This window comes from Pongo abelii, chromosome 1, assembly GCF_028885655.2.
Source record: "Pongo abelii isolate AG06213 chromosome 1, NHGRI_mPonAbe1-v2.0_pri, whole genome shotgun sequence".
Lineage (NCBI taxonomy): Eukaryota > Metazoa > Chordata > Mammalia > Primates > Hominidae > Pongo > Pongo abelii.
In genome coordinates, this window is record NC_071985.2 from 213,447,598 (window position 1) to 213,474,856 (window position 27,259).

The following is a 27,259-nucleotide window of genomic DNA, read 5'->3' on the forward strand; positions in this document are numbered from 1 at the left end:
AACCCCCAAGAGTCTACTATTTGTTGACTTGGCACCCATATGCACCTCTCCCAAATAAAGGCAATAGCAAGATCATCTTCCTGCCTAACATAATGCAGTTTTCCCTGTATACAATCTAACAAGCTATCCTCTCCCCAAAGTGGATAGGGGATACAAAGTTCTTTTATCCATCTCAATTTCTCATTTCTATTCTAGTTGAGTGACAATCCCCTTTTGATATCCTCTGACTTGAATATTGAGATATAAGGTTAACAACACTAATACACCTTATGTAAACAGCAGCACCCGAGATGGGGCTGCAATGCTGCAGCCATCCACTGTTAGGGAATGGTAGCATATGTGGAGAGCCATCTGTAAAACAGGCCCGGGTCTTTTTCTTTCTCCTGCAATTGGTCACAGGGAACTCGCCATGAATTTATAGGTATAGGTGAAGGAGGAGGCTTGTGGCAGGCACTAGGGCCATGGGCATGCTTACACAACTTACTTTGGCCTTCAGAAGCTATTCAAGCCTGATTTCACACAGACCATTTCCATTTGATTACGCAATTGCTGTTATCCATGCTGAACTTTGTTTTGATGGGCCTGTTAACAACCAGTTCATGATAGGCAACTCAGGTCTCATGATAACTTGGTAACCTGAGGTCAAGCATTCAGTGTCTACCAAGACCTGCTGGCAAGCCAGATACTGTTTCTCAAAAGGAGAGTAGTCCTCTGCAGTTGATGGCATGGCTTTGCTCCAAAACCCTTAAGGTCTGCCCTATGCTTTACCTACAGATGCCCCTCTGAGCTTCCATGTAGTATCTCTATGTGCATATACACGTCAAGCAACATTGGATCTGCTGGGTCATACACCCAAGTGGCAGAGCCACTTGCATGGCAGCCTGGACCTTTTTGTTCTGGGCCCCACTCAAAACAAGCAACTGTTCAGGTCGATTGGTAAGTGGGTTGAAGTGGTACTTCATTGGTACCACTGGTAAATTGTACTTCAGTGGTACTTTGACCTGAAACATGAGCTACTCTCTAAAATCTGAAGTGCCCACAAGGCACTGTGCTTCCTTCTCAATAGATGGGAGGGCCAGATGCTGTGACTTGTCCTACCTTTTGAAAGGGTTATCTTAACATGCCCCAGACTAAAGAACCCCTGGAAAATGCCACTGCAGTAGTAGGCCCCTGAATTCTTGTGGGATTTTTCCCCCCTAAGGCAAATACATCTCATACATGTCATCACCAATGCTGATGTCCCGTGGGATGCAAAGATAATCAAGGTCCCTCTGGACTAGATGATGGCATAGAGCTGGAGAGTCGATGTAGTCCTGCAGTTGGAAAGTGTAAGTGTATTTCTGTCCCTGAAAGCTGAGAGAAAATGCTTCTGACAGTTTTACTAATAGGTATAAGGAAAAAGTCATTCTGCAGTGGAATAATTAAAAAATAGGTGCCAGGGGATGTGTTGATTGGCTCCAGCAACAAAACTACAGCAGCTGTGATTGGAGGCATTGCTTGATTAAATTTGCAGTACTCCACTGTCTTTCTCTAACAGGCATCTGTCTTCCATACAGCAGGCAAAGAAGCATTCATATCCTGTATGCAGATTTTATTTTGTAGAGGCAGGGCCTCACTATGTTGCCCAGGCTAGTCTCAAACTCCTGGGCTCAATGAATCCTCCCACTACAGCCTCCCAAAGCACGAGGATTATAAACATAATCCATCATGACTGGCCCTGTCTGTGGATCTTGAGTGAGATTTTAAAGCTTTGAGACCATCACTTTCTTTTTCCAAGTTCTCCAACCCATAATAACATTTTTGTTTCCACTAAAGTGCTCTGTGCCATCAACTACTTGGTCACCCTTGAACAGGTGTGTACAGAGGTGATCATTTAAGTAGCTGTTTTATCTCTTCAGGCTGTGGTCAATCAATGTTCCCCTTACCACTAAAAACCAGTCATTTATGCCTTTAAATCTAATCAAATAAAACCAATTCCAGATGACCCAGAAGCAATTCAAAGAGCCCATCCTTCAGGCTGTTCCTCAGAAACCTCTCCTAGTACCAAATTCTGAAGAGGTTAAGGAGTTCAGGCAGAAAGGCAGAAGTACTCTCATACAACAATACTTTTTTGGTAGAGATTTGACCCGGTACAGATGGGATTGCTGGCTTAGTCCTTCATAGGAGGCTGTTTCTCCTGTGCCTGGTGCTACAGCCTGAAGTTAGCAGGGCAGACAGTCTGAAACGGAAGATGGGTGTGAAGGGGCAGGGGAGAGCAAGGACAAATTGGAACCTGGGAGGATGCATGGAACCCAAAAGAACAAACAAGAACCAGATGGGTCTCGATACCTTCCACCCTAGTTTCACTGCCTGTGCACCCTGCAGGGGAAGCTGGCTCCCTTACTTACAGAGCTAAACACACATCTGGCCCAAGAGTCAGAGAAGTTAAACAAAGAAATCCAGCAGGCTCGCCCCAGCAAGGCGAGCCAGCAGATCCATGATCCATGGGCCGGAGCCACAAACACACCATGCGCTGCTCCCAAGTGTAAAGAGAATATGACTGCACTTCCCATCTGCCTTCCAAATCTCAACAAAACATCTCTTTGGGCCCTAAACTACAGCAACTAACCAGAACCTAACCCAGAACTCTACAGGGAAAGGAATTCTGGGAAACATAGCTTAGCTAAAGTTACACAACCCAAACTTGCCACACCCACCCTGAACAAAACAAAATGTGTTTTCCTCAGTGCCTGTTGCAAGACCTGGCCCCAGCACCAAGCTTCCCCTGCGTGATGTTCTACTAAGAACACGGTTTTGGGCCGAGATGGGAGGATCGCTTGAGGCCAAGAGTTCAGGACCAGCCGGGGCAACATAGCAAAAGCCTCAGCTCTACAAAAAAATAAAATTAGCAAGGTGTAGTGGTGCATGCCTGTAGTCCCAGCAACTCTGGAGGCTGAGGTGGGAGGATCATTTGAGCCCAGGTGTTTGAGGCTGTTGTGAGTTATGATCACGCCACTGCACTCCAGCTTAGGTGACAAAGTGAGACCCTGTCCCTGAAAAAAAAAGCGACCACAGAACATGGCTTTGGGATCAGACAGACTGCTTCCTTCCCACCTCTCTTCCTTATTACCTGTGTGGTCTCAAGCAAAACACTTCACTTCCCCGGTGGTCAGGTCCCACCCCTCCCATGGGAATGAAAACAGCAGCCTCACTGGGCAGTTAATAATGTCTACATGGTGTCCCGCACAAAGAAGAAACTCCAGCCAGCCTCGCTGGCTCAAACCTGTAATCCTAGCACTTTGAGAGGCCGAGGCAGGCGGATCACCTGAAGTCAGGAATTCGAGTCAACATGGTGGAACCCTGTCTCCACTAAAACCACAAAATTAGCTGGGCATGGTGGTGCATGACTATAATCCTAGCTACTCGGGAGGCTGAGGCAAGAGAATAGCTTGAACCCAGGAGGCGGAGGTTGCAGTGAGCCAAGACCGTGTCATTGCACTCCAGCCTGGGTGACAAGAGCAAAACTCCATCTAAAGAAGAAGAAGGAGAAGGAGAAGGAGGAGGAAGAAGAGGAGGAGGAAGAGGAGGAGGAAGAGGAGGAGGAAGAGGAGGAAGAGGAGGAAGAGGAGGAAGAGGAGGAAGAAGAGGAAGAAGAAGAAGAGGAAGAAGAAGAAGAGGAAGAGGAAGAAGGAAGAAGGAAGAAGAAGAAGAAGAGGAAGAAGAAGAAGAAGAAGAAGAAGAAGAAGAAGAAGAAGAAGAAGAAGAAGAAGAAGAAGAAAAGAAGAAGAAGAAGAAGAAGAACCATACACCTCCTACCTCATCAGCACACCTTAGCTCTGTCCTCCTCCCTTCCATCCTGATCAGTGGGCTTTACTTGAGGTCTTTTCAGTTTGGTAACAACTACAAGGGAGCTCCCCGCTGCCCAACCCCTCTGTACATAAGCTTATAGAGATCATTTTACTTATGCTCGGAGGCTCACATTTGTGCCTGAAGCCCAATTCAGATGACAGTAAAGGATCTGTATGTACAGGGCAGTCTGTCCATTAAGGATGTATAAAGATCTAGCTAGGGAGGCATTGCAATCTGGTCTGTATGTTTGACTAGCTTTCTTAAAATGGGATGACCTCCCTGGTGGTTCTCCTGCCAGCCAAGGGATCAGCAAATGCAACAGTTGAGGAGAACGCCTTTCCCCAAGTTTCGAGGCTCCCTTTGCTCTCATAATTTCCCCAGAGCTGTTCACAGCAGCCAAGGTAGAAGACAGTAATGGGATCTCCTCCACTGAGGATGAAGCCCAGAGGCCCAGACTGACCACCCGGGGACAGCCTCCAGAATCCAAAGAGGCAGTTGCAGCAGGGAAGACATGGAGCTGGCCCTCAGCTGGAATCCAGGGGCTCCCCCGATGAACCCCTAATGTGGGTGAGTCCCTGAACTGCTCCTTTTGTGGGCTGGGGTTGAAGGCAATGTGGGATAGTGGCCAGAGCTCAGGGTTTAAAGCTAGGATCTGAGATTGAATCCTACTTCTGCTATTGATGTGATGTGTGACTTTTGGACAGTCTCCTAAACTTTCTGGGCCTCAATTTCTTGGTAGATAAATGAAGGTTCTCCATGGTTCCTTCCAGCTCAATCCCACACCAGCCTGTAGTGATGCCTTCATAACCTCATAGCATCCTGCTCCTGTATTGATGCTGGGACTCTGAGCTGGGATGTGCCAATGAGAAGGGCCTGCCCACACCCCCTCCTGCAGAACTTACCAGCAAAACACTGTCCTGCCTCCCACCTGACCCTCATGGGAGAAGGGAGAAGTCTGGACTGGGTTCTCTTCTCTGTCATCCAGAATATCACGATTGAAGGAAAATGGGATTAGAGTGAAGCCTTCAATTTCCCCCACATACCCATTCAAAATTGGATCTGGGAAATGGCTTTGATTTTAAATATTTCATGAGCAAATTCAGCATTTAAGTCCCTCCCTGTGTGGCATTGTCAAATATAGACACCGAGTCTAAATCAAACTTTTCTAAAGCACTGGTGCATTCAGGGTAATCTCATAAAATTAAATTTTATTTTGAAAACATTCAACACTAGAGCTTTTTAAATATAGACCCTATTTATCATGCAGTTATTTTGGGGTATGTCGGAATAAAGAAGGCATAGGTCCTTTCTTGGAAGGACGTTCCTTTGTTTTGGAATACATCCTTTCTTCTTTCAGTCTTGGTATCAGAACATCCTTTCTTTCATGAATTGATAGATGGGTTGGTTTTTTTAATGTCCTCACTTTGTAAAAAATAAACCCCACAGTTGACACCTATTAAAAAAAATTCCTGCTGTGTGAAATCCTAGAACCTCAGCATTCTCCATATCAGCATCAAGGTGGGCTTTAGAAGTCTCATTTTACATTGCAAGAAACAAGACAGTTTCTTTCTCAAAGAGACTGAAAGTCAAAGAGGTTCAGTAATGGGTCCAAGACCACACAGCTGAAGAAGCCAGCACTGGGATTTGAGTGCCACCCTCTCTGGCCTGGAAGCTGAAGCTGGCATAATCACCAGTTATCTTTCCCCGACCCCATCGAGGAAGAATGAGACCCAATACTGGAGAGGACCCCAAGGTTTAAGAAAATGAGCCCAAGAGAAAGCCTGAAGCTCATCCCAGAAAACCCTGCATTTACTAATCTTCCTTTCTGTCTCTGAGATAATGTAGACATCTTTGGGTTTATTGCCCCAGCGGCAGAGAAAGAGGCACCAGCGATCCCCCACAGCAGAGGAAAATGCCAATGTGGTTTTTATTAGCCTTGAGAATGAATTTTATTTAATACCCATACACCAGATTTAGAGAGTCAATTTGGCTCTTCTTGCGTAAAAATTCTCTGGAGGGTGATGGTGATGATAATCTGATCACAGAAGCTGAGAAGTAAGTGCATCTCAGGAAAGTGTTCCAACTGGAGCCAGGACGCTGTCTTCAGAGAAGAAAAGAGACACAGCCAACCCTGAGTTGGAGGAGAGCTCTTGGCACCAGAGGGGCTGCCCTCAGAAGTGGAGGCCTAGGGACCCTGGGACCCTACCAAGTCCTATGACCAGAGTCACTCTCCTGGGACTCGCTGGAGGGTACAGTGTGGCCCTGGAGTCCTCCAAGCTTCGAGAAAGACTGAGGTCTGTGACTTAGGAGCCTCTCTCAGGAACCAGGAAGAGTCAGTACTCTGTGTTGTAGAAAAACAGAACAAAAGTCTTGGTCTGGGAGGAGCTCGCTGGGGAGGCCTAGGAGCAGAGGATGTTGGGAAAGTATTGGTACTGTGGGTTATAGCTCCGTAGGTTTCTCTTGAGGCAGTAGACGAGCTTCCGGTCACAGGCACAGAGCTGCACATGGCAGAAGGGCCCGGGCTCTGCAACAGGACACCAAGAGCAGAATGAGGGTGGGAAGAGCATGCTCCAGTCTCAGCAGAGACCCCATGGACTTCCTGCTCCGAGGAGCTTTCAGCCTGATGGAAGAGGCATGGCTCCTAAATCGGGGGAATAGAGAATCTGATGGAAGGGGCACAGCTGCTGCTCAGGGTGAGGTTTCAGTCCAGGAGACAGCTCCTGCCCTCAGGGAGTTCCCAGTCTGATAGAGGAAGCACCTTCCTTCCTCTGGGGGACTCCCAGTCTGATGGTGGAGGCAGCACCTGCTCTGGAGGAACTCTCATTCTCACAGAGCAGAACCATCCCCAGATTTAGCCTTGAACTCAGAGGCCCTGAGCTTGAATCCTGCTGTGTGCACCGGCAGGCTTTCGAGCTTCCATTTCCCGATGTCTAAAATGGAGGAGACTAAACATACTCTACAGGTATTTTGGGGGGGAATCAAGAAAAAGGAAGCATGTCAAGCACTTTTGCACCTGGTGGATGCTGTCTAAAATGATTCAGCCCTACCCTGGGGGTCTGATACAGCTGCAATAATCCTGTTCCTCTCGTCCCAGTTCTGCACCCAACTCCTCCTCCCCCAACAAGATACAGGCTGGCTGTTCTCTAGGGCAGCTGAACTTAAAGTCAGGTGCTCTTCCAATGGCCCGAACGGGAAGCCCCAGCCTTACCGCAGGTGACCACGCCCCACGCGAATCTGTATTTGTAGGACTGTGTCCGAATGTTGCAGCCCTTCTCTTCCAGCCGCCCATAGCAGTGGTCATGCATCCAACAGCACCTGTCCGTGCAAGAGACTTAGATCCCGAGTGGGAGAGGTGCCCTCCTGACCCCATCCCTAATAGGAGCAAAAATTCAACCATGTCACTTTAGCAGAGGCCACCCTGGTGGACGCGATGTGGCAGAGAGGATCTGGTAGTGTGACTGAGTAATTTCCTGCTCCTCATTTCTAGCCAGCAGGTCATGGACCCTCGTTTTCCTCCTGGTCTCACGACTAGACTACATTTCCCAGCCTCCCTTGCGAGTAGGTGTGGCCACATGATTTGGTCCCGGCCAGGGGAGGTAGGTGGAATTAATACACTCCACCTCCAGACCTGCCCAGACAAACTTCCCACACTTTACTCCACTGTCCCTCTGCCGCCATCCTTCGGCTGGATGGAGATGACCCAGCAAAGGATTCTGAGGCCATAGGGGATGGCAGAACTACAAGATGGGAGGAGCCAACGTGTGATTCCTACTGAACTGTTATGTGAGCCAGAAATAAACTTCTCGTATCACAGGTCCCACATCTGTGGATCAACCAATATGGATGGAAAATGTAAGCAGGCCTATTTTCTTGTGTCTATACTAAACATGTACAGACTTTTTTCTTGTCATTATTCCCAAACAATACAACAACAACTTCCATAGCATTGACGTTGTATCAGCTATGATAAGTAATTTAGAAATGATTTAAAGTATGTGATCGCATCTGGGCGCGGTGGCTCATGCCTATAATCTCAGCAGTTTGGGAGGCCAAGGCAGACTGCTAAAGTCCAGGAGTTTAAGACCAGCCTGGGCAACATGGTGAAACCTTGTCTGTTAAAAAAATTATATATAATTAGCCAGGCATGGTGGCACGTGCCTGTAGTCCCAGCTACTCAGGAGGCTGAGGTGGGAGAATCACCTGAGTGCAGAAGGTTGAGGATGCAGTGAGCTGAGATCGCACCATTGCACTCCAGCCTGGGCAACCAGAGTGAGACCCTGTCTCAAAGAAAAAAAAAAAAAGGTTGGGGGGATACAATCACGTAGGTTATATGCAAATACTATGCCATTTTATATCAGGGACTACAGCATCTGCAGATTTTGGTATCCACGGGGATCCTGGAACCAGTCCAAGGGATGACTGTATGTTAGGTGTAGCAGATTGCATATAAAAGGTTTTCTTGGTTTACAGAAAAATTGAGATCTTACAGAGGAAACACCCAGTTCCTCCTATTACTAATATCTTATATTAGTATGAGACCCTTGTTAGAATTAATGAACCAATATTGATACATTACTGACAATTATTCACTAAATAATAATACATCATTATCTCACTAATTGTAAAAAAAAAAAAAAAAAAAAAAGCCATAATTTCTTCAGAGTTCCCTAGTTTTTACCTAATGTCCTTTTTCTGTCCCAGGATCCCACTGGGGATCCCATGTTACATGTCATTGTCTTGTCTTTTTTTTTTTTTTTTTGAAACAGAGTTTCACTCTCATTGCCCAGGCTGGAGTGCAATGGTGCGATCTTAGCTCACCACCAAAACCTCTGCCTCCCAGGTTCAAGTGATTCTCCTGCCTCAGCCTCCTGAGTAACTGGGATTACAGGCATGCGCCACCACGCCCAGATAATTTTTTATTTTTAGTAGAGATGGGGTTTTTCCACATTGGTCAGGCTGGTCTCAAACTCCCGACCTCAGGTGATCCACCTGCCTCGGCCTCCCAAAGTGCTGGGATTACAGGCATGAGCCACCGCACCTGGCCCATGGTCTTGTCTCTTTAGGCTCCTCTTGGGTGTGGCAGTTCCTCACGCTTTCCTTGTTCTTGACTGTTTTGAGGGGGTACTGGTTAGACATTTTATAAGATGCCCCACTATTGGGATTTGTCTGATTTTCTTTTTTCTCATGATAAGACTGGAGTTTGGGGCCATTTATTTTGTTGCTAAATTGTTCCAGTGTTGGCCACTGGGGGCTCTTTCAGTCAGCACAGGTGCCCCTTGTCACATCCCCATCAATGTGGGCTTTCGTTTTGTTTGTGTTTATGTAAGCACTTCCTTACTTTTTGGCACTAAAAGAAGTTTCAGGCTCATCTTGTATATTTCCTGTCTTGGTCCTAGAATTGACCATTTCTTCAAGGAACCCTGGCGCTATATATATATATATATATGACTTGGAAGGGGCCTTCTATTGAAGAATGACATTGGAAACTAGATCTAGGCATTAAGTGTGCTTGTTGCTACTGGGATGTCATTTCTTTTAGACCCTCTCTGCTGATAGCAAAAGAATGTTTCTATTTGCCCATGTGTATAGAAAAAAAAAGTATATGCTACTTGGGAGACTGAGGCAGGAGAACGGCATGAACCCGGGAGGTGGAGCTTGCAGTGAGCCGAGATTGCGCCACTGCACTCCAGCCTGGGCCACAGAGCAAGATTCCGTCTCAAAAAAAAAAAAAAAGTATATAATCACACAGGTTATATGAAAATACTGTGCCATTTTATATCAGAGACTAGAGCATCTGCAGATTTTGGTATTCACAGGGGTCCTGGAACCAGTCCGAGGGATGACTGTATGTTAGGTGTAGCAGATTGCACATAAAAAGTATTCTTGGTTTACAGAAAAACTGAGAAGATCTTACAGAGGAAACACCATTTTCTCCTATTACTTACATCTTATATTAGTATGATACTAGTATATCCATGATATCTATGCATACTGCTACCTATGCATACTTCCACATGTAAACATCTGCATCTACAATAAGCTAAACAGGAGTCCATACTGATGTCTCCAACTCTAGTCCTTTTGCACATGGATCATTCTGGCTTCCTGCCCTGGCTTATCCCACTCCAACAGTGAGAAACTTGGCCCCAACCATCTGTCCTTCATTTGCTTAATCATCCCTTTCCTTTATATATGTCTAGCAGTATCAGAATTGTTAACCCAGTTGGGTATGCTTTCCAAGGAGCAAAATCTCCCATTTCACACGTTCTGCTAGAACTTCAGCACTTCCCGATCAAGAGGTGGAATCTAGATGCCCTCCCTCTTAAAGTCTTTGTGACTGCCTTGACCAAGAGTACAGTGTAAGTGACACAATGGGATTTCTGAGGCTGACCATAAAACACCATACCCTTTGGTCTTGCAGTTTGGGGTCACTCACTTTTGCAACCCAAGAGTCACCATGCTGGGAGGAATCCTGGACATCCTTGGAGAGGCCTAAGTGACAGGAATTGAGGCCTCTGACCCGCTCCTATGCCAGGAGATGCTGACCACTTGCCAGCCATAGGAGTGAGCCATCTGGAAGGTGGATTGTCCAGCCTCAGTTGTCCAAGCTGAAGCTGAGACAAGCCACCCCCACAAGCCCTATCCAAATGGCAGATTCATAAGCAAAGTAAATGACTAGTGCTGTATAAGCTGCTAATTGAGGACCACCTGTTATGCCACAAGTCGACCAACTGACACCTTAGGCCACTGAGATCTTGGGATTGCCAGCTAACTTCTTTGAGGCTTAGTTTTCTTATTTGTAAAATGGTACTTTAATACTCATCTTCCAGAACTGATATGGAATTGAATAAGAAAACATGGGTGCAGAGTCTGGAGCCCAAAGGGCAGTTATAGCGATCAGCTCACCAATCGGTGCCATCCTTGGGGGTTCCTCGGCCGCCCCAGCCGCAATAACAGCCGTAGAAGCCATAGTTTGTCAGGGCATTCTTCCCTGTCACCTTCTCGATCATTGATTTTAGGTCCAGCAAGCCTCCTTGCACAGCAGGCACACCTGGAAGATAGCCCATGTCCCCAGGTGACACCCAGGCAGCCCAGCCCTGCTTTAGGCCCACTGCCCAACATCTCCTACCCTTTCTCCCGCCCAGGGCTTGGAGGGACCTGCATGTCTCTTTTTTATTCTCTCCATTAGTGGGAAGGGAGGTGCAAGCAGTATGGAGAACTGGTTAAGAGTTTGGAATTGAAAAATGAGCGGACCTGGGTTCAAATCCTGGCTCTGCCACTAATTCAAAGTATGGTATTGAATGGAGTCAGAGCCTCAGTTTCATCCCCGGGAAAACGGGGACCCAAAATTAGCAGCTACATCTTGGAGTTGTCATGAGGGTTAAAATAAGATCAACTATGTAAATTTTGAGCACGGTGGCAGACACATAGTAAGTGACCATGACATATAGGGTGTAATTCATAATGTATTTGCATGAAGCAGGCAGATAGGAGCTTCCTGTCTCTCTTGGCAATACATCCCTCTTCCCCACCACTGCCTCCTCTCACACCCTTTAGAACATAAGGCAGAGAATCTAAAAGCAGGATGGGACTCTTAGAAATCGCTGAAGCCAGTTCCCTCATCTTACAAATGGGAAACTGAGGCGTGGAGGGAAAAGGTGCCCTGTCCAGGGTTTCACAGTGAGCCCAAGGCTCTCTCCTTGCACCAGGCCTCCAGCTCCTCCTGGAGTCTCCAGGGATCTAGCAAGACATCAAAGAGCAGGACAGCCTGTCAGGGGGTTGTATATATGGTCACGGGGCCGCAGGATGGGACTAAAGCCATCTATACAGTCACTTCCCAGCTGGACAAGCCTGAGCTGAGAATGACCCAGGAATCATAGGCTGGGATATTTAGATAAGAGTTTTGATTTTTATTTTGATTGATTGGGGGATTTTGTAAATCTTATTTTATTTGCATACAAGGAAAAAATCTGCCTCCTACATTTGCCAGCCACATAACCTCTATGTCCACAACCTTTACACAGCTGAGGTACAATATCTCCTAGGACCCTGCCACAGCCTTACGCATGGACTGCATTAGCCCATGCCAGATGAGGAAGCAGAGGCTCGGAGGCATGAAGGCTCTTGCTGAACATCTATGCAGTCAGTGCAGAGCCAAGATTCAAACCCAAGTCTCTACGACCTCAATGGCTGGTGTCCTTTTCACCACCCCATTACTCCCATGGGGTAAAAGTTCATTCGGAGGTCATGGAGCCGGCACTTACTACAAGCCAGGAACCAAGCCAGTGGGAGGAGGCCTTTCATCTCTGGGGTTCTGGAAAAAAAAACACATCCCACGACAGGTCTATCAGGCAATGCCCCCAGGGCCCATTCAGATCCCACCCTGGCTCTCCACCAGGCCCCACCTATTCCACTCCCCATCATGGTGGGCAATAAACAAGGTGAGTCCAGCCAGAAAAGATGAGGCAAAAAACTGTAGGTCCACTGAGGGCCCTGGAGGCAGAGGGGCAATAATGGAAGCATTTGCAGGGACACTGTCTCTACCACCAGTGCACTTTTAGCCACAAACACCCCAGACATACTCACCCCATTGGCAAAATGGCTAAAAGGGACCAGAGAATGGGCAGGATTCTTAAATGGAGATTTGGTGGCATACGTGGAGAAGTAGGACTTGACATAACCTAGACATGGCCTTTGATGAAAGATGTAAGACGGAAGAAAAAAATTCCTGGACAGAGAGCACTTGACGCCCACAGCAGGAGGGCAGAAGGAAAGCTGGTGATTCTACGTCTCATACTCCTTTTAGCTCACAGTGCTGTAGTTGCCTGTTTTCAAGGACGTCTACCCTGATGGTTCTTTGCAGGCAGAGGCTGGGTGGATGCACCCCTCTATTCTACCACTGAGAATAGTGCCTGGCCCAGAGGAGGTGCTCAGCAGTGAAGCCTGGGCACCCACAATGTGCCAGTGGCTTTCAGGGCCTGGTTATGGCTCTTATGGGCCCCAAGCACTTTTGCCTTTGTAGGCATCTTTCTGATATATCTTTGTATTTATATCTATATTCACACAATTATTTTTGACAACTATGATGCTATAAAGAAAAATATAATCCAAGCTGGATTTATTATTATATATTCATTATTATGTTCATTTCCTTCCTCTTGATTTTAAAAGAATTTATAAAATTAAGACACTCTCCTGGGACCCAGGCACTGTGTCTATCTAAAGAATAAGTCAACCCTGGGGGCTCACAAGAGTGCTGCAGGGTAGGTATTACTGTCCTCATTTTGCCACTGGGAAAGTTGAGGCTCAGAAAGCTCAGGGACCTTGCCAGAGGTCACACAACCATTAAGCAGTGGAGGCTAGATTCGAGCCCCGTCCTTCTGTGCCCCTCACTGCACCACACAGTCTCCCTTCCCAGAGGCATGAATCCTTTGAGGGGTCTGTGTTTGTTCCTTCTCATGCTCTACCTCTCAGGCCAGAGCCCTTGGCTTCACTTCTTAGAATCTGTCTTTGGTAAAAACAGCCATTGCCAGCCTAGAGTCCAGGAAATTCCATGTGTCTCAGGCCAGCACCTGATTCTAATTTGGCTTCTCAGAGGTTCCTTGCCGGCAGCTGCCTGATTCCCTTCCTCCCAGGATCCAAAGTCCTTGTTTGTCCACAGCTGGGCAGGCCCGGGGCTCTCCCCTTCAGTGCTCTGTTGTCTCAAGTCCCTGAGTTGAACAGTCGCTTGTGCCAGAGCTCTACCTGAACCCCTGGCACCTCCCAAGACCTGGCCTCCAAACATGCTTCAGACTCCCCGGGGCTCCTGGCTACTGGGCTGGCAGGCCAGCCCTTGTCCAGTAGCAACTCTGAGTTCCAAAAACATTCCTGAGGGTTCTGTCCACAGCTGGCCTCTGGGACAACCCTTGTCCAGCAGCAACTCTGAATCCCAAGAACATTCCTGTCCACCCATAGCCTCTGCTCCAAGGGCTCCAAACAGCCAAAGAAATGGCCCTAGACCCCACCATTCCACACCAATCTTTCTCTGCTGCTCCCTGGAGCTGCAGCACAAGGACACCAACTGCCACTCACTGAGCACCTCTGGTGTGCCAAGCACTATCCACTATCTCTCTAAACCCATCAATGACCTTGGCAGGCCCGGTGTCTGTCCTTTTAAACAGTCACTTGTTCAATGAATAACAGTTGTTGATTTTACAGATAAGGAAATTGAGGCTCAGGCAGGTGAAGTGAGTTCCCCAAGGGTTTAGCCCAGGACTGTGAATCTATTTCTTTGACTGACTCTACTCCACTGCCTCTGAGCATCCCTGGGCACTAAACATGCTTTTGCTTTTCTATATTTTAGGATGCTTTGACATGTTGGAGGCCAGAGACAGCCTGCTCCTTCCAGGGCTAGTTAATTCCTAGACACCTCAAATGGCTCCTCTGTGAGCATGCCTTTCATATGCAGACCGACTGTGACAGTAGGTAGCTGGTCAGACAGGAGCGGGGCAGGAATGTCAGACAACCATCAGGTGATGGGCAGGCAATTGTTAACCATCTCTCTAAAATAATAACTGGTCACAGCCAGCACCAGGGAAAGGCAGTCTCCCAATAAACAGGAACACCTGAAGCGGGTGATCAGCAGCTTCCAGTAAGATCTCAGGAGTTGGGTCAGTGGGCTCACACATGCGCATGAAGAGGCAAAATGGCGGCGTTTAACTGGTATATGACCTGCTAGGGACGTTCGGCTGGTAAGGGAAGAACGCCTCAAGGGAGCATGTGTACAACTCCGGTAAACACACTGTGCATGCTCCCTCCCAAGTGCTGGCAGGTCACTGAGCGTGCGGACAGCCCACCCCACCAACCCAAGGGAAGAATCAGGGGATAAGGAAAACAAGAACCCGGAAGTATGCCAATGTGTAAAACCCCAAGTCAAAGGTCAAACAGAACTCCTGAATCTCTCAAGTCGCCTGGTTGGCTCCTCATCCAAGTGTACTTTACTTCTTTTCATCCCTGTTCTAAAGCTTTTTAATAAGCTTTCACTTCTGCTGTGAAACTTGCCTCAGTCTCTCCTTCTGCCTTATGCCCCTCAGTTGAATTCTTTTTTTTGTCTCACTCTGTCTCCAGGCTGGAGTGCAGTGGCACCATCTCAGCTCACTGCAACCTCCGCCTCCCAGGTTCAAGTGATTCTCCTGCCTCAGCCTCCCGAGTAGCTGAGATTACAGGCGCCCGCCACCATGCCCAGCTAATTTTTTGTATTTTTAATAGAGATGGGTTTCACCATGTTAGCCAGGATGGTCTCAATCTCCTGACCTCAGGATCTGCCCACCTCGGCCTCCCAAAGTGCTGGGATTACAGGCATGAGAATTATTTCTTCTGAGGATGCAAGAACTGAGGATGCTGAGGCCTATATGGATACGTCCCACTGCTGACACAACCAGTCCCTTGGCACACCCGGGCCACCTTTCCCTCACACACTGCAAGCCAAGGTTTCTCCTGCCCTAAATCACCCCAGGGCCAGACACTGGATTACTAGGGAAGCCTGGAGTTCCACTGACATGATTCAAACTGGCCGGTCCTAAACTGTGTCCCCTGCCCTACCAGCCTTTCCCAGAGATCACAGCAAAGGCCCTGGGCGATGCTTCCCGTGGCTCCTCCTGACCTGCCGACCTGGCACTTCCTGCATGGCCCTGGGTGGGAAGCACGCCTTCTTCTGGGAGCTCTAAATAACAAGCTATCTTTTAAATGGCAATCATTTCTTGATCTGTTGGCCTCCCCACATCTGGAGAAAACCAACCTCCCAGGTGCATTTGAGAACACCCTGGAAAGAGTAAAAAAGCAGTTTCATGGTGGAGGTGGCAGAGGCATGGAGTGGCTGCCCCAAAGAGTGGAGAGCCACTCCACTCAGTAGAGCCCTAAGCAGGCCCCAGGAGGAGGACGTGGGCTCAGCTATTTTAATCAAACGACCACAGAGAGGAAGCGCATAGCCGCGAGAGAATTTTGGAGGAGGGCAGCGGTTGCAGTAATGAGAGGAGAGAGAATAGAGACAGACAGCCCAAAGGAAGATGTGGAGGCCAGGACGTGGCCAGGTCGCCAAGGGACGGGTCCCCCAAGTCCACATGCAGCAGCTCCAGGACCTCCCAGTTCACGTCTCCTGGTTGGAAAGAATGCACAGTGCGGAGCCTCACTGCACAGAAGGTGCCGCTGAGCCCTCCTGCTGTCTGTGAGAGAGGTGATGGGGGTTCACTCCTCTCCGAGCCCTGCTCCCCTGATCAAGGGGGCCAGGTGTCTCCTCTCATAGCCCCTCTCTCGGCCCTGCTCTCCACACCTCCCTGAGGCAAAGCAGCCCCAAAGATGAGATTCCTCACCAGTGAGACCTTTTCTCCGTCCTCAGGCCCACAGAAGAGGCCGGGGCTGGGCCCGCCTGGTTTTAAAGACCTCTCTGTCACCTCCCACACTCCTGTGTGGGCCAGCTCCAAGATTTCTGGTAACTCACATAGGAAGTCCTACTTCCCCTCACCCTGGCATGACCCCTGGGGATTTTTTTCCACTGTGTATTCAGAAGCAGTTTTTTATTTTGGTTGTTTTTTTGAGATGAAGTCTGGCTCTTTTGCCCAGACTGGAGGGCAGTAGCCCTATCTCAGATCACTGCAGCCTCTGCCTCCCTGGTTCAAACAATTGTCCTGCCTCAAACTCCTAAGTATCTAGGATTACAGGCACACGCCACTACGCCTGGCTAATTTTTGTATTTTTAGTAGAGACGGGGTTTTACCATGTTGGTCAGGCTGGTCTCGAACTCCTGACCTCAAGTGATCCACCCACCTCACACTCCCAAAGTGCTGGGATTACTGCCACAGAAGCAGCTCTTTTCTGAAGCAGGTCACAGTGGCCAGGTGGCTATCAGGAGAGACAGTGATCAGAGTCGGGCTTGGGCCACCCACAATCCAGGGCTCTTCCCCACCAAGAACAGGAACCCTGGAATCCCCCTCCAGGGCACAGCCTCCCTCCCACCCACCACACTGGGTCTTTGCCAAGTCCCCCAGCCGTGGGCTCCTGCTCAGATTTTATCCTGTCTCGCTCAGCCTCAACCCAGGAACAGCCAGGGAAGACAGGCGGCCCCGCTCCTGGACTTGAAGCTTTGTCCCTGTCCTCTTCCTCTTGTTCCTAACTTGCCAACTCTCAACTTTTTCTGCCCCGTTCCTGAGCTGGGGTGACTCGGGAGATGCCTGCAGAAACACCACAGAACATTGCCCACCACGTCCAGGTGGTAGCCCTTTTTTGGCAGCTGACTCTGTGCTAACTTCCTACAGTTCTTCCCTCAGGGAAGGGGAAAGCGCCAGGCTTGCGGTTAGAGAGATGCAAGCTGGAGTCCCAGCTCAGCCACTTAGTATCTGTGTGACCCTGGACAAGTCACTACATTTCTCTGTTCTTAATGTGAAACATGAGAATTATGAGCCCCTCCAAACCCAGAGGCTCCTGGTGAGGAATGTACTATATAAAACAAGGCACATGTGGGTCAGGCACAATGGCTCACCCTGGGAGGCTCAGGTGGGAGGATGGCCCGAGCCCAGGAGGTCAAGGTTACAGTGAACTATGATTGCACCACTGCAGTCTAGCCTGAGCAACACAGCAAGCCCCTGTCTCTATTAATGAATAAATGAATACATAAAAATAAAAATAAGGCATATAAACTAATGTCAGTTGGGGAAGTGTGTGGCCCAGTGGGTAACATCACAGGCTCTATATCAGCTCCAAGTCCTGGGTTCAAATCCTGGCTTCCTCACCGCTAGCCACATCACCTCAGGGCTGACTGAAGCTCATTTGCCTCAGAGAGCTGTTGTTAGGATTAAATGAATTTATAAATGTATAACTTAGAGCCATAGCAAATGCAGAGTAATGCTAATAAATCAATGACAGCTCACCTTCTAGAGTGTTCTCACAGGACATAGGTAGCTACTAGTATTCTCCATTTTCTACTTCTGTTAATTCCACCCCTCACGCCACCACCCCCCACACACTTTTTTGAGAAGACTTGGATTGTTTTTTTTTTTTTTTTTTTTTTTTTTGAGACAGCATCTGTCTCTGTGCCCCAGGCTGGAGTGCAGAGGCACAATCACAGCTCACTGCAGCCTCCTGGGCTCAAGCCATCTTCTCTCCTGCCTCTGCCTCTCGAGTAGCTGAGACTACAGTGGGCACCACCATGCCTGGCTAATTTCTTTCTGCATTTTTTGTAGAGTTGGGGTCCCACCATGTTGCCCAGGCTAGTCTCGAATTCCTGGGGTCAAGTGATCCTCTCATCCGTGCCTCCCAAAGTCCTGGGATGACAGGCATGAGCCACTGTACCCCGCCAAAGACTTGGATTTTTGGCTCCTGCCTCGCCTTGCTGTTGACTTCTTTTTCTCTCCCTCTCTCTTGTCACAGTAGCATCAGAGAGAAGCCCCTCCTTAAGGCCCCCATGAACCCTTCTCTTCCTAGGACTAACCACTGGGCTCTCGAAGAACCCTGTGAATTCAACTCAATATCAAAAATATTTATGAAGTGTCTACTACGTGCCAGGCACTGGGATCCCACGGTGAATGAGACAGAACTTGTGCCTTCGTAGAGCTGCCCTCGTGGCTGGTGGGAAACAGATTGTGAAGACAGAAGTAAACATAGATGGTGTCTGGCGGTGATCAGAGCCGTGGGGAAGAGTCCTCTCCCCGTCCTGTATTTTCATTTCTCCTTCTCAACCAGTTTCCTCCTCCACCTACGAACACACACCTGCCCCGCCATTCTCAACCAAACAAAACCAAGCCACAAAAAGGAAAAAAATAATCCCTTGTCTCTAGTGACAATTCTACTTCTTTTTTTCTCTAAAAGCTAAATTTCTGAACAGAGAAGCCTGCCCTTCGTCATCCCCCACTCTGAACCCTTCACCGCCTGGCATCTGCTGCATCCTTGAGCTTGCCCTCAGGGACCCCCAAAGCCTGGCATAGCCCAAGCTTGGGGGTCACCTCCTCAGTCCCTCAGGGCACTCATCTTGAAGTCCACCTCCTCCTTCTCAAAACTCTCTCTCCCTCCAGGCTTCACAAGGCTGCACTGTGCTGGCTGCCCTCCTGTGGCTAATCCCCCCGTCCCATCTCTATTGGCTCCCCAAATGCAGGTGTGTTTGTGGGACCTGCCCTCTGGAGTTGCCCTTCTCTGTCTCAGCCACTCTCTGGATGAGCTCTTCCGAGTTCAGGGATTTAGCTCGTATTTCTATGCAGGCATCTGGGGGTGTCCCGGACAGAGCAGTTTGGCCCTAGCTTTGACTCAACAAACAATGCTTAATGAAGGAATGACTGAATACAGGAACCAGGAGAAAGCACAATGTCAGATCCAAGATCCAACGTAGGAGAGACATGTATTCAAATCTGTGTCTCAGCTGTGACCACCTGTGTCACCTGAACCAGCTTTTTCTCCTCTTTGGGTCTCAGTTTTATCTGTATAAAATAGGATAATCATAGAACCAGCCTCGCTTAGTAACACTGATAATTCAATGAGATAAGTCAGGCAGAGGGGCCCAGGACAGTGCCTGGCACCCTGTAGGTGCTCAATAAGTCATAACTACCATAAATATTATTGTGATTATGTCTTTCCAGTAAACTGAGAACTCCATGAGGGTAGGCTCTGTGTCTGCTTCGCCTCTGTAACCCAACACTTGGCACATAGTAGGTGCTCAGTAAGAGTTTGCTGAGTGAATGCACGACTCCTTTGGCTCCAGCTCCATTCTCACCCCACTGGCCAGTCCACACGTCAAATATGGTTACACAGAGATGGATGGATGGATAGATAGATAGATAGATAGATAGATAGATAGATAGATAGATAGATAGAGTGAGTCTGATATTCTATCCCAATAACCCTTGGGAACCTCAGAACTAAACTCACTGTCCCCTCAAAACCGAGTCCTTCCCGGTTCCCCTTTCTTGGTAATTGATCCAACCATTCACACTTCAGTGATTAAATACGCCCCAGCCACTTCCATGTCCAATTGAATGGAGGCCTCTTGAGGGCAAAATTCTTCTCTGATCCCAGCACCTAGAACGATGTCTGATCCATTATAGATCCTCAAGAAGTATTTGTAGAACAAAATAAACATCACATAAACACACTTGTTCTTTGTCATTTGCTGGGTCTATCACAGGCAGGCTCGCCCCAGGGCTAAAGCCCTGCCAAGGGTAGCCATGGAAACCTGGACACTCCCTCACCTTGAGAACCTAAGCTGCAGAGATATCCCTGGCCTTGTCAAATGGTTTGCTGGCACATGGAACAGGATTACCCAGGGCTCATTGGCAGAAAATCTACATCAAGTCCTCCTCCTCCAGGAAGTCTTCCATGATCCTTCTTTCCACAGGGAGCTTACCTGTCTCTGGAATGTTATAGAACTCATCTGATATGCTGTCCGCTCTGGCATTTCCTGTTGGAGGGGATTACAAGGCTGATGGCTCAGAAAGGAATGAGGGAAGAACTCGGTCTTTAATGAACATTTGCCATGCCACAAGTGCAAGGCAAGTTCAGCATTCACAGTATTCCTTAATCTTCACAAAATCTCATGGGGCATTATGATCCCAATGTGTAAGCAAGGAAACAGAGGGGCAGATGTTAGGTACCTCGTCCAAGGTCACACCACTAGTAAAAGGAGGACCCAGAATCGTACACCTGACCCATCTGCCTGTCAAATCCGTATTCTTTACAAAAAAAGGGTTGAGACCCAGTAAGGACATAATGATTGGGATTTTCACAAGACATCTAACCAGAGTGTCACGTGGTTTCCTTATAAACAAGGTGGAAAAGTGAGAGCTGAGTTACAGTTGGTTAAGTTGGTTCAGTGTTCCAATAATTGCTGATGAGTGGAACTGGATTTTTGGTTATAAACTTTCAGCCCAGGGCTCCATACGGCCCTAGGAAATGCTTTGCTTGATCTACATGGTGCTTTTGAAAAAAACAAAATGGAATTAGCTGCCAACGTATAAATGCTAAGAGATCTTAGACAGAAATCCACATTTCCAGGCCAGGCACAGTGTCTTACGCCTGTGATCCCGGCACTTTGGGAGCCCGAGGCAGGCCTGAATTGAGATCAGGAGTTCGAGACCAGCCTGGCCAATGTGGTGAAACCCCGTCTCTACTAAAAAGTACAAAAATCAGCCGGGTGTGGTGGCGAGTGCCTGTAATCCTAGCTACTTGGGAGGCTGAGGCAGGAGAATTGCTTGAACCCGGGAGGCAGGGGTTGCAGTGAGCCGAGGTTGCGCCACTGCACACCATCCTGGGGGACAAAGTGAGACTTTGTCTCAAAAAAAAAAAAAAAAAAAAGAGAAGGAAATCCACATTTCCACATTTCCATTTCCAGTTTCTTTTTAAAAGATCTAGGAATCCTGGGTCTGGACTCCTACAGGCAACAATTGGCCATTGCCAAGAAGTAGCTGCCCCCATAGATGTGGTATGTGTTTTGCTCTGCCCTAGTCCTTAACCACTCCTTACAGTCTTAAGTCCGATCTGTCTCACAATTGCTCTCTGCCTGGAGGAATCTCTGGTCAGCCCTCATAAGCCAATACAAACTGCACACCATGGACTGAGGCTAGATGCATGGTGCCCATGCCCTGGAACCACCACTTATTAGCTGTGTGACCTCTGGCAAGTTTCTTAACTGCTCTGTGCCTTAGTTCACCATCATGAATAATTGGGTAAATAATTGTACCTGTCTCATCTCTATGTTCTGAGTTGATACACAATAGGTGTTTAGGCACATAGTAAGGTCTCAATAAATATTGGTTATTTTTAATAGGATGGTGGGATATGCCCCCAAGTGACTGCTCAGAAACTTTCTTCAAGTGTTTAGTAGGAATTCAGGAATGGTGGGAAGGACTGGCCAAAGAGATGGAGCTGGGTAGGTCACAAAGGCCCTTGGGGGGCAGGCTAAGGAGGTTGGATCTTGATCTTGTCCTGATCTTATCCTGAGCTTGATCAAGAACAAGATAACCTGAGTTCAATAAGAAGAGAGTAAACAGGCCCTGTCCAAAGACCCCCAAAGCTGAAAGGCACAAGGACAGGGTGGGTAACACAGCTCAGCAATCACATGCGTGACCCCCAAACCCAGTACTAGTCACATCACAGAGGCAGTGGTCGTCTTTGGTGGTGATGGCAGGAGTGTGGTGCCCAGAACGAGGGCTTCTAGCAGGCCACACCCAGAGGGATGTGCCTGGCCCTGGGCCCCCATGTGAGCAGGCTTAGGAGGTGTCTGGATCACAGGAGACAGAAGGGAGGGAACTGGGGCTGACTTGGGTTTGGAAGGTGGCTGGGGGTACCCAGTCTGTCTCCAAATCTCTGAAGGGCTGTGGGGAGTAGGAGGAATCAGAACTGTCCTATGTGGCTCCAGATTGCGGAACCAACACCCACCAGGCACGGACGCGCTAGGCAGTCAGATTTTGGCTCGATCCAAGAACGTTTTTCTAACAGCTCATGTGTCCTGGGAATTGAATGAGCTGTCTTGGGAGTGGTGAGTTTCCTCTCCCCGGAAGGCACTTTTTATTTGCTACTTCTTAGGAAAAGAAATGTCGCATGGGAAGTGGGCACTGAGTGGGTGGGCTATGCCCCCGCTCGACTTCTCAGGAAAAGGAACTTAATCTTTAAGTGTTGGAAACACTTAAAATGCAGACGAGATCTGTCAAAGCTCATGAAGTCAGCTTTGTCAGTTATGAAGCCTCGGTTCTATCCTGTAAAAAATGTTTTTAAAATTACATTTTGCCAAGGTTCAAAAACAAAGAAAACTCATAAGCCCTTCAGTTGCTCCGTAACATGGAGAGAGCTATCAACTATTTTGTGCTCCCTGCCCTGTAGGGTCCCCTCCCTGCAACATTTTATGCAGGCCAGAGTCATGTCCAGATATGTTGTAAGAGCAATGACCAGCATGACAGAAGTGCATGGGCTCCAGGATGCCCACAGGCTCTGACATTCTGTGCTCTCGAATTGACTTATTCTTGAACTCTCTGAGCTTTTCCAACAACAGCTTTTGCATTTCCTGCTCCCCCTGCCTAGAATACTTAGTCCTTGATTCTTTATCCTCCAGGTCTCATCTTAAATGCCACCTTCTCCAGGAGGCCTCCCCTGACTACCTACCCAAGGTCACCCTGTTTTTCCCCTCCATGGCACCGACCATCATCTTTAACTCTCTTTTACTTGCTTGTTTATGGCTCATGCGCCTTATGCCTTCCCCTAGAATATAGGCATTTGAGGGCAGGAAACATGTTCGTCTTGTTCTTTTTTATATTATTAGTTGGTAGCAGAGGGCCTAATGCATATCTTCTTTTTTTTTAGACGGAGCCTCCTTCTGTCGCCCAGGCTGGAGTGCAATGGTGTGATCTCAGCTCACTGCAACCTCCGCCTCTCAGGCTTAAGTGATTCTCCTGCCTCAGCCTCTTGAGTAGCTGGGATTACCACTCTGGGCTAATTTTTGTGTTTTTCACAGAGACGGGGTTTCACCATGTTGGCCAGGCTGGTCTCGAACTCCCAACCTCAAGTGATCTGCCTGCCTCTGCCTCCCAAAATGCTGGGATTACAGGTGTGAGCCACTGCACCCGGCCCCTAATGCATATCTGGTGGCTGATAATTATTTGTGGAATAAAAGAATGATGGGATGGATGAACCAATTAAATCTGGAAGTAGAAGCAGCCCCATGTGGGTTTCAGCCAGGCTGTAAATTGGCAGCTTCCTGTAAAGATACACACCGCTAGTTCTATCTGGGTGTCAGCCTAGCATGCACATGCAGCTTATACATATGTTACAGCTATTGGTTAATAACAGGCTCAAGTTCAACTTTCACCATAACTTTGGCTAAGAAGGCAATCCACACACCAACTTCATAGCAAATACATGTTTTATCTTTGAAAAATGTAATCCATTAAACTGTTCACTCTTAAGAAATCTCCCATGAACTAACCTTCCTTTCTGTCTTTGTTTCTGTTGTTTTTCCTCCACCTAAAATGCTCTCCACTCTCTTTTTCTAACTGGTTAAAGCCTACTTGTTTTTCCACATGGTAATGTCCCTTCTTTTTTTGAGGAGGGAGAAACCCTAGGAAAGGCTGTCACTCTGCCTGGTAAGATCACAGATGGTGCCCAATATTCTAGGCTCATGAACCTGAATCATCTACAATTCAAGGCCACTCCACCTGCCTTAATCCCAATCCAACCCAGCAAATCTTTCTTGAGCAATTTTGTGGGCAGAGGTCCCGTTAGGCACTACGAGGACCAAATGGAAAGTGAAATCCACCAGTGCAAGCACCGAAAAGTTTCTAACCCAGTATCTGTCTGTTAGGACAGGGGACGTGGGAACAGGTCTTCAGAATGTCCGTCACGTCTAGAATAACATTGGAACTCTTTCCCTGGCCCTAAGAGGAGGTGCCTCCTCTTTTGAGACACCTTCCCTGATACCTCCCCAGCAGACTTCATGGCTTCCTCCTTTTTTCCTGGGTCAATCTTCCTAACGTCTGTAACAGCACATAGCACATCCACCCAAGTCAGAGGCACCTGTCTCCCCTCACAGGACATGGTCCCGCACAACTTAGCCCCCCACCTACTCCAGCCTTGCCTTATAACACCCCTAAAGCATTCCTGGGAAGAAGCTGGATGTGAAGGCTTTTAGTTTCTTAAACTCACTAATTTCAATCTCTCTCTCTTTCTTTCTCTGTCTCTCTCTCCCTCCCCCTGTTCCTTTTCATCTGTTATTCCCTCCCTTTCTTGTCTTACTCAACTCCTACTCATCTTTGTAAACTTAACATACCTATCATTCAATAACTATTTAGCAAGCACCTATTATGTGCTAGGCACTGTTCTAGACACTGGGGATACAGCAGAGAGCAAAACAGCTGAGAACCCTACCCTCATGGCAGAGCTTGCATTCTGGAGGGAGAAGACAGAAATAGACAAGTGAATAAGTAAAATGTACAGCTTGTCAGGTGGTGATCGATGCAATGGAGAAAAACAAAGCAGGGAGCAGGGTGGGAGTGCTGAGTGTGTGTGTTTGGGGATGGGGACCAGGACTGTTGATGGTGGGAGTGGCCATTTTATTTATTTATTTATTGAGACGTCTTGCTCTGTTGCCCAGGCTGGAGCGCAGTGGTGCGATCTCAGCTCACTGCAACCTCTGCCTCCCGGGTTCAAGCGATTCTTCTGCCTCAGCCTCCCGAGTAGATGGGATTACAGCTGTGCACCATCATGCCTGGCTAATTTTTGTATTTTTAGTAGAGACAAGGTTTTACCACGTTGGCCAGATTGGTCTCGATCTTCTGGCCTCAAGTGATCCACCCACCTTGGCCTCCCAAAGTGCTGGGATTACAGGCATGAGCCACCGCACTGGGCTGGAGTGACCACTTTAAACAGGGTGGCCAAGAAAGGTCTTGCTGGGGAGGTGACACTTGAGTAAAGCCATGAAGGAGGTTAAGGAGCAAGCTATGGGGACATCCTAGGGGAAGAAAGCTCCAGGCAGTGGGAAGAGCAAGTACAAAGGCCCCAGGGTAGGAGCGCACCTGTGAGCTGGGAAACATGGAAGCTGGATCTACCTTTGCCAAAATGTCTTGTGAATCCATCGCCCTGCCCCAAACTGGATCAACCCCCTGCTCTGAGCTCTCCCAGTACCATGTGCTCTCTCTCTTCACAGCACCAATCATATTGTGTTGCAATGTCTCTCCCACCAGGCTGTGAGCAACTTGCAGACAGGGACACTGTCTTTTATTAATACTTTGACATCTCCAATGCTCAGTGTAAGGCATGATACATATTTATTGATGAAATCAATCAACAAATGAACAAACTAGACTGTGAATCCTTGAGGGTGTCTCATTTATCTCTCCCTGGCAGCACCTAGCACACTGTATGGCACAGATTGGGTCCTAGGAAAAAATGTTTGTTGAATGGCTAATAAAAATGGCTGATGCTTTATTGAGCCCAGATACCACACTAAGTTCTTTATGGGGCTTCTCTCATTTTATCCCTAGGGTGACCCTATGAGGTAGATATTACTATCATATGCACTTTGCAGATTGGGACACTGAGGCTTGGAGAAAAAAAAATGGCTCGCACCTGTGCCCAGCTGGTTAGTGACAAAGCTGGGAGTTGTCCTGATCCATTTGACTCCCGAGGCCACGTATACTTAGCCCAAAGCTAGACCGTCTTCAGAGAGGGAAGCGAGAGAGAGAGAGAGATGGAGGAAGGGAGGAGAAAGATCTCCCTATAAGGGCATCTTACGCTCCTCTGGGTTTCTTTCTGTGTGTACCGAAGTGTTTGGCACACAGTGGACGCTCTCAACAGTTAAGGGATGTTAAATAGATGTCGGCGAGTTCTCTCCCTAAAGGGGAATATTTGCCTGTGGTTTGGGTTAAAAAGAAATCCAAGCAAGGCCTCAGATTAACGTAAACACAAGTCCTAACTCAGCCTATTCATAACTCTCCCTGGTTTTGCCCGTAATTTTAGGTATGACCTTCCAGTAACCTCCATCTTCCCTTGAGGTGTGGCCTGGCCTCCTTAAGAGCCCGCTCTTCAGGCCTGACAATGACAGGTGAAGGACCCTAGCAGCCTTAGAGAGACTCCTTCAACAGAGGCTGTGCCTGCCCACCTCTCCCTGGGCCTCCTCTTGGGCTCTCCACATACCCCCTTCTCCAGTCTCTCCCTCCCAGCTGGCGTCCCTCCACAATCCCCAATTTATGCAGCCCCCATCAGTAACTAACCTCTTGGACCTGGCCTCAAATCCTGCTCTAGAGGTCTGCTCCCATGAGCAACTTCCTTGGGCAGACCCTGGAGCCCCGGATCTCGCTGGCTCCCCGTCTCCAGTCAGAACATTGGTATCCACAGACCATGGATCTGGGGGAAGTCAAATTCTTGGCCTCCAGAGTCTTAAAGCTGTGAATGGGAGTGACCGATGATGAGGACAAACCCGGAGGTGGGGAGGAAAAACTTCTGCCTGAACCCAGCCGGGTAGAACCCTGCTCAGCCCCCGACTGCCTTTGCAGAGGCAGGAAGTCCTGCACAATCAGGGCCTGTGGCTGGCTGTCCTGCCAAAGGGGCTGGGCAGTCACCCAGAGAATTCCAATGCGGGTGGATTTGAGTCCTGAAATATCCAGGTCACGGCTTTAGCCACTTCACAAGCCTTTGCTAATCCCCTCAGCCCGAAGTAACCCCTACCTTAGTCCTGGGCTCAGAACCTTGTTCAGGCTCTGACAGCCTGCTAAGAATCTTGACTGTCTGAGTTCATGGGGGCTCATCAGTCTTGGCAGGGACAAGAACATGAACACAATACTGTATCTAGTATACAGTAAAACTATCTGATATATAAATTTCCCCTATTGTCCCAATAATGGTTTTTATATCCAATTTGTTGGCTTTTTTCCGATCCAGAATCCAAACAAGAATCAGGCATTGCATCTAATTGTTGTGGCTCTTTGGT

General features: G+C 48.2%; 1 protein-coding gene across 1 annotated transcript; it reads right to left on the reverse strand.

Annotated features, from left to right (window-relative positions):
- Window positions 1–5,009: 5,009 nt before the first annotated feature.
- Window positions 5,010–26,815, reverse strand: PLA2G5 (phospholipase A2 group V). Its single transcript, XM_002811391.4, has 5 exons — window positions 26,544–26,815; window positions 12,093–12,142; window positions 10,735–10,879; window positions 7,037–7,143; window positions 5,010–6,352 (listed from the first exon to the last, which is right to left on the reverse strand). The coding sequence occupies exons 2-5, from the start codon at window positions 12,130–12,132 to the stop codon at window positions 6,228–6,230; spliced, it is 417 nt and encodes a 138-aa protein (XP_002811437.1). The 5' UTR covers window positions 12,133–12,142; window positions 26,544–26,815; the 3' UTR covers window positions 5,010–6,227.
- Between the last annotated feature and the right edge of the window lie 444 nt (window positions 26,816–27,259).

What these genes read in the sequence shown, in the direction of transcription:
- PLA2G5 (XM_002811391.4), bottom strand. Translation starts at nt 12,132, where the DNA reads ATGAAAGGCCTCCTCCCACTGGCTTGGTTCCTGGCTTGTA. An exon ending in GGCTTGGTTCCTGGCTTGTA is followed by an intron (nt 10,880 to 12,092) that starts GTAAGTGCCGGC and finishes GCTATCTTCCAG; the next exon opens with GTGTGCCTGCTGTGCAAGGA. An exon ending in GTGGGGCGTGGTCACCTGCG is followed by an intron (nt 6,353 to 7,036) that starts GTAAGGCTGGGG and finishes GTCCTGTTGCAG; the next exon opens with AGCCCGGGCCCTTCTGCCAT.